Source organism: Phalacrocorax carbo, chromosome 1, assembly GCF_963921805.1.
Source record: "Phalacrocorax carbo chromosome 1, bPhaCar2.1, whole genome shotgun sequence".
Taxonomy (NCBI): domain Eukaryota; kingdom Metazoa; phylum Chordata; class Aves; order Suliformes; family Phalacrocoracidae; genus Phalacrocorax; species Phalacrocorax carbo.
Window position 1 is genome coordinate 17762229 of NC_087513.1, and position 13164 is coordinate 17775392.

The following is a 13164-nucleotide window of genomic DNA, read 5'->3' on the forward strand; positions in this document are numbered from 1 at the left end:
GTGTTTTCTCTGGCTTCCACTTTCTGGTATAAATGACCAGATGATTCTTTGTAAGAAGAACGACCTAGCAGAATAAAGACTTAATGAAAGCAGAGCTCTAGAAAACTATGCATGGTCCTTGGACAGATCTGGGATGTTAGAAAGTGGTAAACCTTAGAGATGAATTGTGCGGTGGTGGTTGTGACCAGCAAAAGACCTGTACTACAAAGTCCTATTCTGTACAGAAATGCTAATACCTCCTTGAACAGGCCTACTAATTGTACGCAGCAAATTGACTATGAAGCCGAGTCAGAGTCCAGTTACCAACGGCGTCAGAACACCCTTGGTATAATTTCTCCTGTTGTGAGGGTCAAACACCTGCAGTAGCAGAGCTAGAGAAGAGCAGAGGAATAGTTTCACTGCATTGGTTTTACTGTCGTCTTAATGACCTGGCAGCCTGTAGTCACCTTTGGTTCAGAAATCTTGAAGTAGAATAAAGAGTTGATTTGTGTAGCAGGTGAAGACTCTGGTAGGAGAGTAAGTAGCTGCTGTGACTATCTGAGGCACCCAAACAGCTGTGGGCTGTAGCAGCCATACCTTGCTAGATGGTCAACCCTGGCCAAGGGTTCCTGACACTGCAGCACGAGCTCCTAAAGCACGCTGATGCTGGTGAGTTTACCCTGGGCTTCTCCCACTTTACTCCTCCCTCTATGCCTCCTGTCTTTCAGCTTAAAATCCTGGACTCCTAGATGCTAACAGGTCGTTCCTGGGAGATTTGCACATGTCCCTCACCCTTGTGTAGTTCCTCTGAGGACTGTGGTTTATGTATGGTGACTACTGGGGAATCTTCTTGAATGTTTTTAGTGGGCACCCAGCAAAGCTGCAGGAAACAGATGTGAGTCCAGGCTTTGCTGCAGAGCTGTCTGTTTACCAGACCCACTCTCACGTGCTTTGTACTAACAAATTTGTTCAGAAGTTTTTCTAGGTCTGACTTATGACTAAGAGGCTTCTCAAAAATAGACAAAGTTTATTAAGAGGTGTAGGTGCTTATACCCAGAGATGCTTACATGATGCACCATGTATATCGAGTTCACGTCTAGTCTTCCTGGACAAAAAAAATCCTCTGAAGCTCTGGCTCAGTTTTCCTGCAAACATTGTTGGAAGAGGCAATCGTGAGCAGGTTAGAGCACTTGACTGGGGTTTAGGAGGCCTCAGTACAGATAGAGGAGGATGCAGACCTCCATTTCTCATCTGCAAGGACTCTGCTCTGACTGGTAGAGGATGGGTTGTGCTCTTGCTCACTCTCAACTTGGCTCCCAAGAGCATAAGCTTCCTGAGACCAGGGAGAGGGAAAGGGTGTGACTCCTGCCCAGCGCAGCAGCAGGCTGGAGTCCTGGGCTAGTCCTTGTTCTGGGTCCAGCTTGTGCAATCTGCCCTCATCATTGGACAAAGCATGTAAATCGTGGTGGTGTGAAGATGCCAGAATGCTGGAGGGCCCAACCCAGGAGTATCACGTGCTGTCACGTCGCCTTTTCGTGGGGCTGATTAACCAAAGTGCAGCACTGCGCTGACAGAGGCGCATTGTTTTAGCTCCTCCACCGGATCAAACAGATGCCACTTGTGCAACATGTTATGTAGGTGGGGTGTGCTCTTGCTTCTGCCTTTTGTTGGGTGCCCAACTTGGCTTCATGAGTTGTGGATTCAGTGTGAATGCTCAGGCAGGGCAGTGGTCAGCACTGCTGTGCCGGTCCCTTTTGTATAACCGGGCCAGAGATTTTGGGAACCCCATGTGGAACCTGCCCTTTCCAGCTTAGTAACATAAAAGCTCTGAAAGAGTCTGCTGCTTTTTCCAAGCCAGACGTTGAAATGTTTATAGCCTGTTTCACTTCTGCCAAAAACAGGGAGTGAAAACAGTTTCTGCAATAATGACAAAAATTTTGCAGTTCCTTTAATTTTGCATGGATTCTGCAACTCTTCTGGCATTTTTAGACTCTGAAGTTTCTGAAAATTCATAGAGCAGCAGTACTTTTCATTACTTTTAAGCCGGCAAAAGTGTATCTAGCAAAAGGAAACTTCCCACTTGATGTTTTGAGATGGGGATCTCTCTCAATAAGCTATTGATCTTTACAATAGTTCAGATATTTTCAGGAAGCTTAGCTTAAAATCCTTCCATAATGAAGGGGAAATGATCCTGTGTGTGTTAAAACACAATAAGCTCCACTGAAACCACTATATGTAAATATAAAGTTACTAATTAGCTGTTAGCATAACTATTCTGTACATACCATAGTAATAACATCATAATTCTCTCTATCCCCACCCACTCGAAGTGGGACATAACAGGAAAGGTGAGAGGGGAGACTAGACCAATTTGCACAGAGGAGAAAGATCTTGTAAAATATGATGTGCTTTGTAAATCAGCCTCCCTCATCACATGAAATAGAAGAACACTTCACACTGCTGTTGAGGTGACGAAAATAGTACCAGGGGAGTGCTAATTGCACTGAGAAGCAGGGTGATGGTTCAGACTTTGCCTTCCCTCCGCTGCTTCTGGATCAGAGTTGGCTTATTTCCTGTCAGCACAGAGAGATCCCACGCTGCTCCCCGCCCTGTAGGCGTATGCAGAGAGACTCAAAAATTGGTCCTCAAAAGCTATGCTTATTGTAAGTACTGGAGCAAGAGCTCTGCCTTTGAAAGAGCAGAGAGGCACAACAGAAGGATGGAAACAAAAAAAGTAAAAAGAGGGATTGTTTAACTGGCAAACCTGTGTTAGGGTTTTTTTTCAGGCAAATTGGTGTGACTGTTTCCGAATATGACAGGTCACTTCTTCGTTTTGATGTGTACAGCTAAACCAGACTGAGCTGGGGAAAGGTTACAGAGAAAATGTGGGTTTTATATTTAACTGTTTCGCTTCTCCACTCTACCAAAATGCCTATATAAAACAGGGTAGGGAGGAGAAAAGAATATACACTCAATAAACATAGTTAATCTTTAACGTTCCTGTCTGCTTTTTATGACGCCAGTATTCCTATTAGAAAATCCTTCCCCCTTTTTTCTATATGAAGGACTCATGCAAACAAGCAAGAGGCCTGACCACAATGGAAAACCATTAAATTGACAAAGCAAGTTGTTCTCAAATACCAAAAAGCCATAATAATTCTTCCCTTAGTTTTCCTTCTTGCAGACTTGTTTCTGTTTTGGTGGGTTTTTTTCCCCTTATCTGATTAGTATTTGTATCTCTTACTTTTTGTTCCCATCCATTGACCGGTTGGGTTAAAAAAATAATCTTTGTATGTTTTTAGCATTATTTTCTTCTACACAGTGTAGCTGAGCAAAGATCAGTTGAAGGTAGTAGTTCAGGATGAGTCTTTTGGAACAACAAGGAAAGAAGTTTTTGAGGAGGAAGGAATGAGAGCTCATTGAGGATTAGCTGTGTAGCTGAATGTGTGGACAACTCATTTTGATCCCTATATAGTAGTAGATCACTCTTGATTTTACCTTTCCCATACAGGGGTTTCTTTGCTCACCTAGGACTCCTCACCACTGAATAAATAAGTTGTTGAATGATACAAAAAAATGTGACAGAAGTTCACTCTTGTTGTAGGGAATTTCACTATGACGCTAACTGCTAATGGTTGTGGAGTGGAGGTGAATCAGGGCTTGTAGATGGCTCTGTTCTATCTAAGTAGCTAATGCTTTCACTGACACCTTAAACTGTGCTCTTAGAAAGAGGAAACTCTAATCGCAATATACTGGGAATAGTTTTTGTGTAGTGCTCTCAGATGCTGTAACATTGGCTGCCGTGGCAGTGCTTAGCACCGTGCAGCACCTCTGGCAGAGGAAGTTCCTGCACTGCAGGCAGGTGGTGCTTCGGATGGTACTGCCACAAGTCCCTCTTCTTGTGCCAGTGGAAGAGTACTTCCTGACCATCGCCAAACAGGATGCTGGGCTCAGTAACTCTTTTGTTTCACTTGATATAGCCACTAAATGTTTGTATATGATGCTTAGCCTCTTCAGTGTTGCTTCACAAAATACCTACGGCAAGATAAAGAGGGGAAAATAATTATTCTTGGTTTTGTGTCTGAGTTGTCATAAAGAACCACCTCTGAGTTAGGCAGAGACTGAGAGCTGCTGCCTTCAGTTTAACAGGACCTCCCCTTAATCTACATGTTTTTAAAAACTAAATGGTGTAGTATGGAGTCCACATAAAACATAATTTCAAAACGAATTCTGAGGAAGCATTTGGCAAAAGAGGGATCAGTGATGATGAAACGCATTGTTATGCCTCACCAAGTGTACTCGTGGCTTTTCTGAATTAATGGGAATAAAAAAATAAAAATGTAGAGTGTGAACATAGGTTGGCTTTAGTCTATTGGTGTAAAAGGGTTGCTGGACCTAAGGTCACAATAATGTAAATTCCTACTTTTTCAGCAAAGAATGTGAGGACAATGTCTGGGGGGAAAAAATGATGAAGAACATTTTGAAAAGTCAGTTTACAGTGTTGTATTGAATCATCTTGGTAATAGTATCTAGTATTGTTATAGTAGGAAGGAATTTCTAAAACTGTGATCAGGTAATGCCACAGTCAGGCAGTATGCCCGCCCTCTTCCCACTGTTGCTGCTGTCTGTCTGCTGAGATGACTCTCCAGACCACTTATTGTCTAGCTCTGGAAGAGCTGTAAAGAACAAGGCTGGTGTCTGTTTCAGAAGTGACCACCTAACCACACAAAGGAATGGTTAGACAGTCAACCCGGAGTTTGGGGCTTAAGAAGGGAGGGGTTTTAGGTTCTTCCTTCTTAAAATGTGAAGAGTAGTCCTCCTAAGCAGGTGAGCTTGGTGCTTCCCAAGTGAAGTCCAAGCAGAAAAAGGACATGACCTTAAGAGGTGACTTAAAGAAGAAAGGACAGCTAATAAAGTGGAGCTGCTAGAGTGATTGCTTAGGCAAGGCCTTTTCTTTCCCAAGCATCTGACATGCAGAGTACTAGAATGTTTGGGATCTAAAGGCTAATGTTTTATCTGAAGTCTTTTGGATGGATCTGTGCTAAGTCTTTGGCAGTCTCTCATTCTCAAGTCACTGGTGGAGAGGACATAAGCCCTGAGGAAGGAGAGTGAGAGATTAGATGAAGAACAGGTAACACAGCACACAATTAGGGTGTATCCAATTATAGCTACGGATTGTGAACTCTCCAGAGGAGTAAGGGAATAACAAAATAACTGTAAATAGGAAAAAACAGGTCAAGGATTTTGATTGTGGGTCCTTCCTTCATCACTGCTTGCTGGTCAGACAATTCCTTTGTATCACAGGTGGTGGAGCCATCCTGTGTCTTTCACAGCATTGCCATTTGCTACTTGTGTTTAAGATAAAGATTAAAAGCTCTTCAGGGTCTATGGTGATGAAAATAGACATGTTGTCAGACTCCTAACATCTTGTTAGTAATGTCATATAGTCAGTTTAGTTGGGACAAAGTTAAAGTATTAGCTTTCTGTAGGAGTTGGGAGTCTGGCAAGGGTAGAAGCTGCCTGTGCTGGAGAAAACTCTCAATATCTCACCCCATCAGCGCGACGGGTGAGATCTACTTTGGTCTGTGGTTGGGATTTAGTGCGTTTAGCACTAATTAAACAACATACTTGAACTCTGGTGATGTTCAAAGGGTTGTGGGGAGATTTGCCGTAATTAACATCGACGTAGAAGGGTTATTTCTGTCTTGTTAAGCACTGGTGTTTCCCCACGTAAATATGACAGAGTACATGTACGCTTTTTGGCATTTCTAGTTTCTAACGCTGTCTCCTTAAATTTAATGCTAAACTGATTTGGTAGCTAGGAACAGTGGTCTGCAGTCTCTAGCTGTGCTCTGAAAGACTTTTTTAAAATTTTGTCGCTTTGTTCCAGGGTGGGATTTTGCAGCGTACCTGTAGGCCTATGAAGGAATGCTATTATGTAGAAGAGCTACTAGGAGATTCCCTAATCTACCTCCAATCCCCCTCTTAAGGGATATATCTGCTTTACTGCACATGCCGTATTGAATTAGAAATCCAACCTGCTGCCATGCCTTCCAAGCTTGATGTATCATCCTTCTTTTCTAAATACTACCCAGATACTGTTCAGTCTCACCTGAACTAAATACTTTGCTATGTAAGAGCTTTTAATCAAAATATTTCTTACAGGCTTGTGTATTCTGGGGAGCAAATTGGAATTTTTCAGTTGCTCTGGTGGCTGATGACATACGATGGTGCAATGAAATGCTGGGTAGCTTGTCTTTTAACAATTACATGGCATCAACTAAACTTTTTGAATTGTTAAGTCTTTAAATTTAAATGATCAAATCCTTAGAGTGCAGGTGCGACAGTTGTGTTATACCTCATAGAGGATGAAATGCCATAGAAGACCTGAAATGGATATGGTTTTTTGGTAACTTGTGAAACGCATTGCTGATGGTGGCCTTTCCTATGAGTGAACTCTCCTAAGGATTTACAGTGCAATAATATGGAAGTTAATGTAGTTGAAAATTGTTGTTGCCTTTTCTCACATTACCAAAATATTGTCCTGCTTTTCTGCACAAGTTGACTGTTAGAAAGACTTTTAAAGCATTTTTGAAGGGTCACACCTGCTGTCACGACCTAAAGGGTTACCCAGCCTGTGGTTATACAGAGGTGGTGACTGTGGGTTGGTTGGATTTTGCAACATACAAGGACATGAAGGCATTTACTCTAAATTTCTCTACTTTATTACAGATTTCCAAAAATACCACAAAAATCCCTACTAGCAACTATACCTGTGATTGATAAAGTGAATACATGTACATGAATCAAAAAAAATATGCCTATATATATGAAAAGCTGTTATAAATTATTGGCAGCAATCAACAGTATGGCAGCAACCAAGTAGGCGTATGTTATTACAGGTTACTACAAAGTTATCACTAGTGAAGCAAACTTACTAATAATATAACAGCAGAAATACTTATGATAGCTTACTTACAGGTGCACATATGTGCATGTTCACAATAATACCAGTACCGAGCTTATTAGACAGATCTCAGAACATGCCAGATCATCCCAGAGGGGAGGACAAACCTATGCCAGCGGGGGACCCAACCATCCCAGAAGTGGGAGGACAAACCAGACCTCCCCCTAGCAAGGGTCCAAGATCTCTTAGAAAGTTTGTGTGGAGAGTTCAACCCATTTAGGAAACGAAAAGTACATGCAGCATGGGAATTTGTCAGAGAGAGAAGCTTCATTTTGAATAAAAATAAAGTCCTTTTTATATCATAGAGAAATAAGGAGGTGTAGGACACTACCACTTCAGCAGCCAACAGATGCTGTTAATTTCTATTTTTCACCTGGAATAGCCAACAGATGTTGATGTTTCCTGTTCTCTCAGGCAATTTTTATTTTTCCAGACTGTTTTCCTGTTCTTGCAGATAGGTCAGCCAATGGTAGTTACCAGTTCTTATTTTCTCAGGATGTTTTCCCTTTTTTCCAGACTACTTTTCACCTTTTCAGATGGTAAGTTGCTGTTACAGTTCCTTGTTTTTGCACTTGTCTATGGTATCTCAGGATGTCACCGGTTTCTAGGTACCCAACTGTGTACTTCTAAGAGGCCAGCTGCACTTCTCAAGGATGCTTCTGGTTCCCAGGCTGGCAAGCATTTTGTCTGTCACCATTTCAGCATACATTTTCTTCTGTTCAGTAATTTTCCCCTTCTAACCAGGTCACCTTTATGGCTGCTCACATCACCTCATGTCCAGTTAAAATGTGCACTGAGCCTTTTGTAATATTTTAAAGTTTCTTGCCTGGCAGGAGTTACGGAGCTGAGATTGATACCCCTGGGAGGGAAATTATGGAAGCTGATTAATCTTGGACCTGAAGCTCGACCTTTTACGTTTTACCCTTTTGTGTGGGTGTGTAGGGGGGAGGATGTTTGAATTTTGACAGTGTGACGATGAAATCCAAGGGGCACTCTGTTCTCATGGTCAAGGAGGATACTCATCTATAAAGTTTAGTATATAGATACCACGGTAAAGTGTTCTTACAGGTTCCCTCAAGGGTCCGTAACCTCCGCTCCTTGTAGCCAACCTCTCTTGTTCTGCAGGAGGACCCCTCAGGGCTAGAGAAATGTCGTCTGTAAGTTCAGTTCAGCTTGGCCAAATTGTAGATTATTTCAGGGGAGAGAACAGGGAAGAACACTCCCTTCCCTTGCTTCCCCCCCTCCCCCCAGCTCATGGTTTCAGTTGCTTAGCAAACATATTTAACAAAACACAGAGGTTTTACAATACCAGACCACGCTGCTGTCAAGGTAGCACAAACACTGCTTTAAAGAACAGAACTTCCAAAGAGTTGTAGGGGCCAGAGCAGTCATAGTGGGGTGGATTTAGATTGCAAAGTCATGTGCTTGGAAGTTAGGAGATGCCATGAAAAGTGAAGCTGTGACAATCCTTAATGATGAGATGCTGTATTTCTTGTTTTGTTCTACAGAAGTTCTACGTTGTTCGTTTTGTACCCTTTAACACTCTGCCTCTTTGCATTAAGAAATTCTGCGTCTCTGGCACTGCCTGTCATCCTACTGGTCAAGTATCTGGGGGTTTTATTTTGTTTTTAACGGAACAAGATGTAGTGCAATTAGAGCAACTGGAATTAAGGAAGCTGGAAGATCTGCATAGACTTTCAAGGGCATTGAGGTTTAATTTACACTACTTGTGGTTTTCTTATGTACACACAATGCATAGTCACTTCCTCTAAAAAAAAAAAAAGTGCTTAATGAAGAATTTTTTCCATTTAATGGTCTTGAGAAGATAACATCCTTGTAAAGCTTTGGAACTTTCGTGATGTCTTCATGATATTGCACAACCTCCAGTGCATTTGAAGTGCAACAGAAGTTTCCCCTCAGCTGTGTGCATGGTCTTGTTCTGGAACAAGGCAAGCCCTTGAAAGTAGGGTAGTAGTTTTCTTATTGAATTTAAAATTCCTTGAGGACACATAATTACGAACAGCTCCATGTATAGGTATGCCCTTACATCCATTTATTTACAGAAGAGACAATACCTGCTGTAACAGTGAAAGTTCCCTACCCCACCCTTGGGAATAAACTTCAGTTTTAGTTGCTGGAGGATGACTTGGTTTCTGTGCTCCAACTCTTCTTTCTGGGGTCACTCACAAAGCATCAGTGGCGAGATGACAGCACTCCTTTCAATTTGGTGGAGTTCAACCTGCAGCTTGATGGTGGAAGCCATCACAATGTACTGCCCTCTTGATTCATTTACCTTTTTGCTGTCTCTCCTAATTCTGTGCTCTAAGTGTCATGGTGCTGCAGGAATCTACCACCACTGAACTTGCACAGTGGATAAAATGATCGGAGATACTGCACAACGGCCTCCCGCAGAGGAGGGAGACTTTATCAGTTCTTCTGAGTATTTGCACTAGGGCTTCAGACAATCTCAAAACACATAATGACTGGAGTCAGAAAGGCTCAGATATCAAAATTACCTGATTATCAAGGATTTACAGGGCAATATATAAAAAGAAGCAGAAGAGGTTGCTGGAGGGTAGAACATAATGTATAAATCTTGTAAAATGACATGAAGTCTGAACCCCTGTGTTTGTACTGATAGTGGAATTAGCAAGTATTTTCTGTTCTGGTTTGCTTAAAGCTTGAAATACACCTGCTGTTCTACTGTTTATTGTTGAGATTGAGCTTATAAACCAGCCCAGAGACCTAAATGTAGAGTAATTTTTTGATTTTGTGTGTGTGTGTGTTTAAGAAGGGGGGGGGGAAGATTCCCAATCTTCTTCTCACTTCTCTTTGGGAAAAGTGATCAGTGATAGTGACACTGTTGTAGCTCTAGAGTAAAATAAGGTAGTGAACAAGGATACTGCCAGTGACAAAAAAGCAAGGCTAATTAGTCACAAAAGAGCCTTATGCATAGCTGATACTAGGTTCTCATGAAAAAGGTTGTGAGACTGCGTATGTGTGTTTGTATAAGTCAATGTGTGTGTGTGTATATATTTTTATAAAAATTATTACATGGAAGTTAGTAGGGCACACTGTAACCTCAGAAAAGGGTAAAAATCTGAACTTGGTTCCCCATCTCATAACCCCTTCTCAAAACTGTAAGATACTCAGGTCCACAATGGGGCCATCTGACTTACATAAAAATACAAGGATGCCAGAAACTGATGGATAGAGGGTTATATGGCATCATATAACTTTATGTGAGTTCGTGTTTGGGGATTTTTTCTACCCATAGACATGGGGGAAGAGAACAGATACTTCTTTTTTTTTTCCTTGTTGTGACCACTGGGTTTAGCAATAGACAGCCTTTCCAGCAGATTATTTCTTTGGGGAATGAAGGGTGCGTGACATTGTACTTAGTTAAAGGTAGCTTCTACAAAGGGCTTATTTTTGATACATTGCATCTTGAAAAGAAAAAACTTTAAAGTTGATTTTCTCCTTGCGTTAACCATTGTAACTAAACATTTTCTACTTGATAGAGCTGTGAGCTTTTTAAGAAGTCTTTCTAGCCCTTGATTAGTTGTTTTTCTGGTGGGTTTTTTTTTTTGTTAATATATTTGGTATAGCACAAATAAAAAAATCCACCTAATCTGTCATAATTAGGTTATAATTCTCTTGTAGAAATACTTCAGGGTAACTAAATCTTTTTCTTCTCCCTTAATTAACAGAGGAGGAGCTCAGGAAGCTGAGAGAAGAAACAAATGCTGAAACATTAAGGCAGGAGCTAGAAAAGGAACGGCAGAGGAGATTAGAACTAGAACAAAAAGTCAATGAAGTTCTTAAAGCAAGGTAAGAGAAATATCTAAAGCAAGGTAAGAGAAATATCTTCATTGTAAAGCTGAAAACCACTTGAGATCTCTCTCTGAAGAGTTCTGGTGAAAGCATCTGTTTCTAGCCTAGGCTCTCTTAAAATAAATTAGTAGCTCACAGAGAGGGAAGCTGTCTGTTTTCCTGTAAAAGTACATCTTGTACACCCACGTATGCCTGAATTACTTGACCATACATACTGTCCAAGATACAGAGGTGTCCTCACACGTGTCTGGTTGGGATATTCTTCATTTCACCTTCTCTGATACCTTCCCTCTGGGATCTCGCCTACCTGGAGCTACCAACGTGCACTGTGTGCTACTGAATGCCAGAGCCGTAACCGTGCCATTGCGTATGCTTTGCCTCTTCAAAACCTGTGTTACCTCCAGACTGCCCAGTCCTTGTTACTCCTGTTCTAGCAGCAGCAAGGACATTTCAGTACCACAGCACAACCCTTAATGTGTGGGAGTGACTGGAGTTGGAGCCTTCCTTGCCACTGCAGTGACAAATGGAAACATGTCTCTCTATACTCCTAAGTCTTTTCAGCCTTAGGACACCCACCTTGATGATGCAAAACATCACATTTGTTGTTGTCTTTCCTTAGTCTGCCTAGCTGTATGGACTTTAGATCTTAAGACCATAGCAACTGCTTGGTGGCCTTGTTGGTCTAGGCCGCTTACATATGTAGCTGCGTGTGTTATCTTCCTCAGCAGTAGCTAAGATTACTTGGCTGAGCAGTAGGATCTGTGGTTCACCATCAACTACTGTCATCAGGAGGTTGTGCAGGCTGAGTTGGTAATGGCATGCGATAAGCACTGCCAGTTACTTAGAGGTGAGAAGCAAGAACGAACAGGCAAAACTTTTTGCTTGGATATGAGGTTTTCCAAAGCCAAACAAATTCTTTCCAGCCTGCTGCTCCCTTCTGTACTCTTTCTGAGTGTAAAAATGCCTTTCTGGTCAGGCCAGCAGTCTCCGTCCACTGGCATTCTGTAGGAATGGAAATAGGAGCTATTTATAGGAAATGTGTGAGCCTAGTTGCTTTCTGTGGCCTGTATACCTCCTACTACTGTGGAATCATAAAATCACTTAGGTTGGAAAATACCTTTAAGATCATTGAGTCCAACCATAAACCTGCCAAGTCCACCATTGAATCACATCCCTAAGCACCATATCTACATGCCTTTTAAAGACGTCCAGGGATGATAACACAACCACTTCCCTGGGCAGTCTGTTCCAACTTCTGACCACTCTTTTAGTGAAGAAATCTTTCCTAATATCCAATCTAAACCTCCCCTGGTGCAACTTGAGGCCATTTCCTCTCATCCTATCACTTCTTACTTGGGAGAAGAGACCAACACCCACCTCACTACAAGCTCCTGTCAGGTAATTGTAGAGAGCAATAAGGTCTCCTCTCAGCTTCCTTTTCTCCAGACTAAACAACCCCAGTTCCCTCAAGCAATCCTCATAAGCATTCACAAACACTGTATTTAGGGGTATCAGAAGGTACATTGCTGCCTTTTCACTTCAGTATCTGTTTGCAGTCCTGTTATCCATGAATTTATTTAACCCTCTTTTAAAAGTGCTGGAGCTATCGACTATGGGAAGCTATGGAGGAAATACATTACAGAAGTCCACTCTTTACTAAAGCAGCAATTAATTTTCTTTCCTTTTTAACAGATTTCTTAGTGGTTTCAAGAAGTGCCTCATAGTTAAAGAATTGTGAGATTTGGTGAATAACTGTTCAGCATTCAGCTTACTTCCCACCTCTGATCAGTCCTTCCCTCTCTTACTCTTCTTTCTAGATTGAAGAGTTCTAGCTTTTCTAATGCCACCTTAAGAGTACTCCATCCTTTTCATCACTTCAGTTGCCATTCATTAACTGTTGTGTCTAAAGATGAAGAGGCTGAGTTCATGCAGTATTCAAACTGTGGGTTTGCCAAGGCCTTATATAAATCAGGCCTTCTCTCTTATCCTCAGTACCCAATACAGTTGGGGTTTTTTGGCTGATATTTTCCATTAATGGTTTTCCAAAACCACTGGTTCTGTGCAGGGTCTGTCCATGTGCAGTCTTGACCTGAACTGCCAAGTTGCATGCTTGGAAGGGGTTCTGTGAGGTTCTTGTGGAGGACTCCTGTTCCCAGGCCAGTCCTGTGACCATGCACTGGGAATGTGATCTGGACAGCTCTGATCGGGGCTAATTTTTGGTGATGTTTTACAGTTGCTTGTACCTGGGAAGTGGGAGTGTATTGTTATTGCTTATGCTGGTTGGCCTGGCTGTATGCACATGTAACTTCCATTTTGTGTCTTGACTGATGTTGTCTGGTTGAGTGGTCTACTGGGGACAGTGGAAGAGGACGCTTTTGGACACG

The 13164-nt window shown here is 42.0% G+C and overlaps 1 protein-coding gene across 1 annotated transcript in view; it reads left to right on the top strand.

Moving 5' to 3' along the window:
- Positions 1-13164, top strand: part of GRAMD4 (GRAM domain containing 4) — an 83091-nt gene that overhangs the window by 39852 nt on the left and 30075 nt on the right. The window contains exon 4 of the mRNA XM_064445505.1: positions 10657-10777. Coding sequence (XP_064301575.1) covers positions 10657-10777 — 121 coding nt within the window. The remainder of the gene's footprint in view (positions 1-10656; positions 10778-13164) is intronic.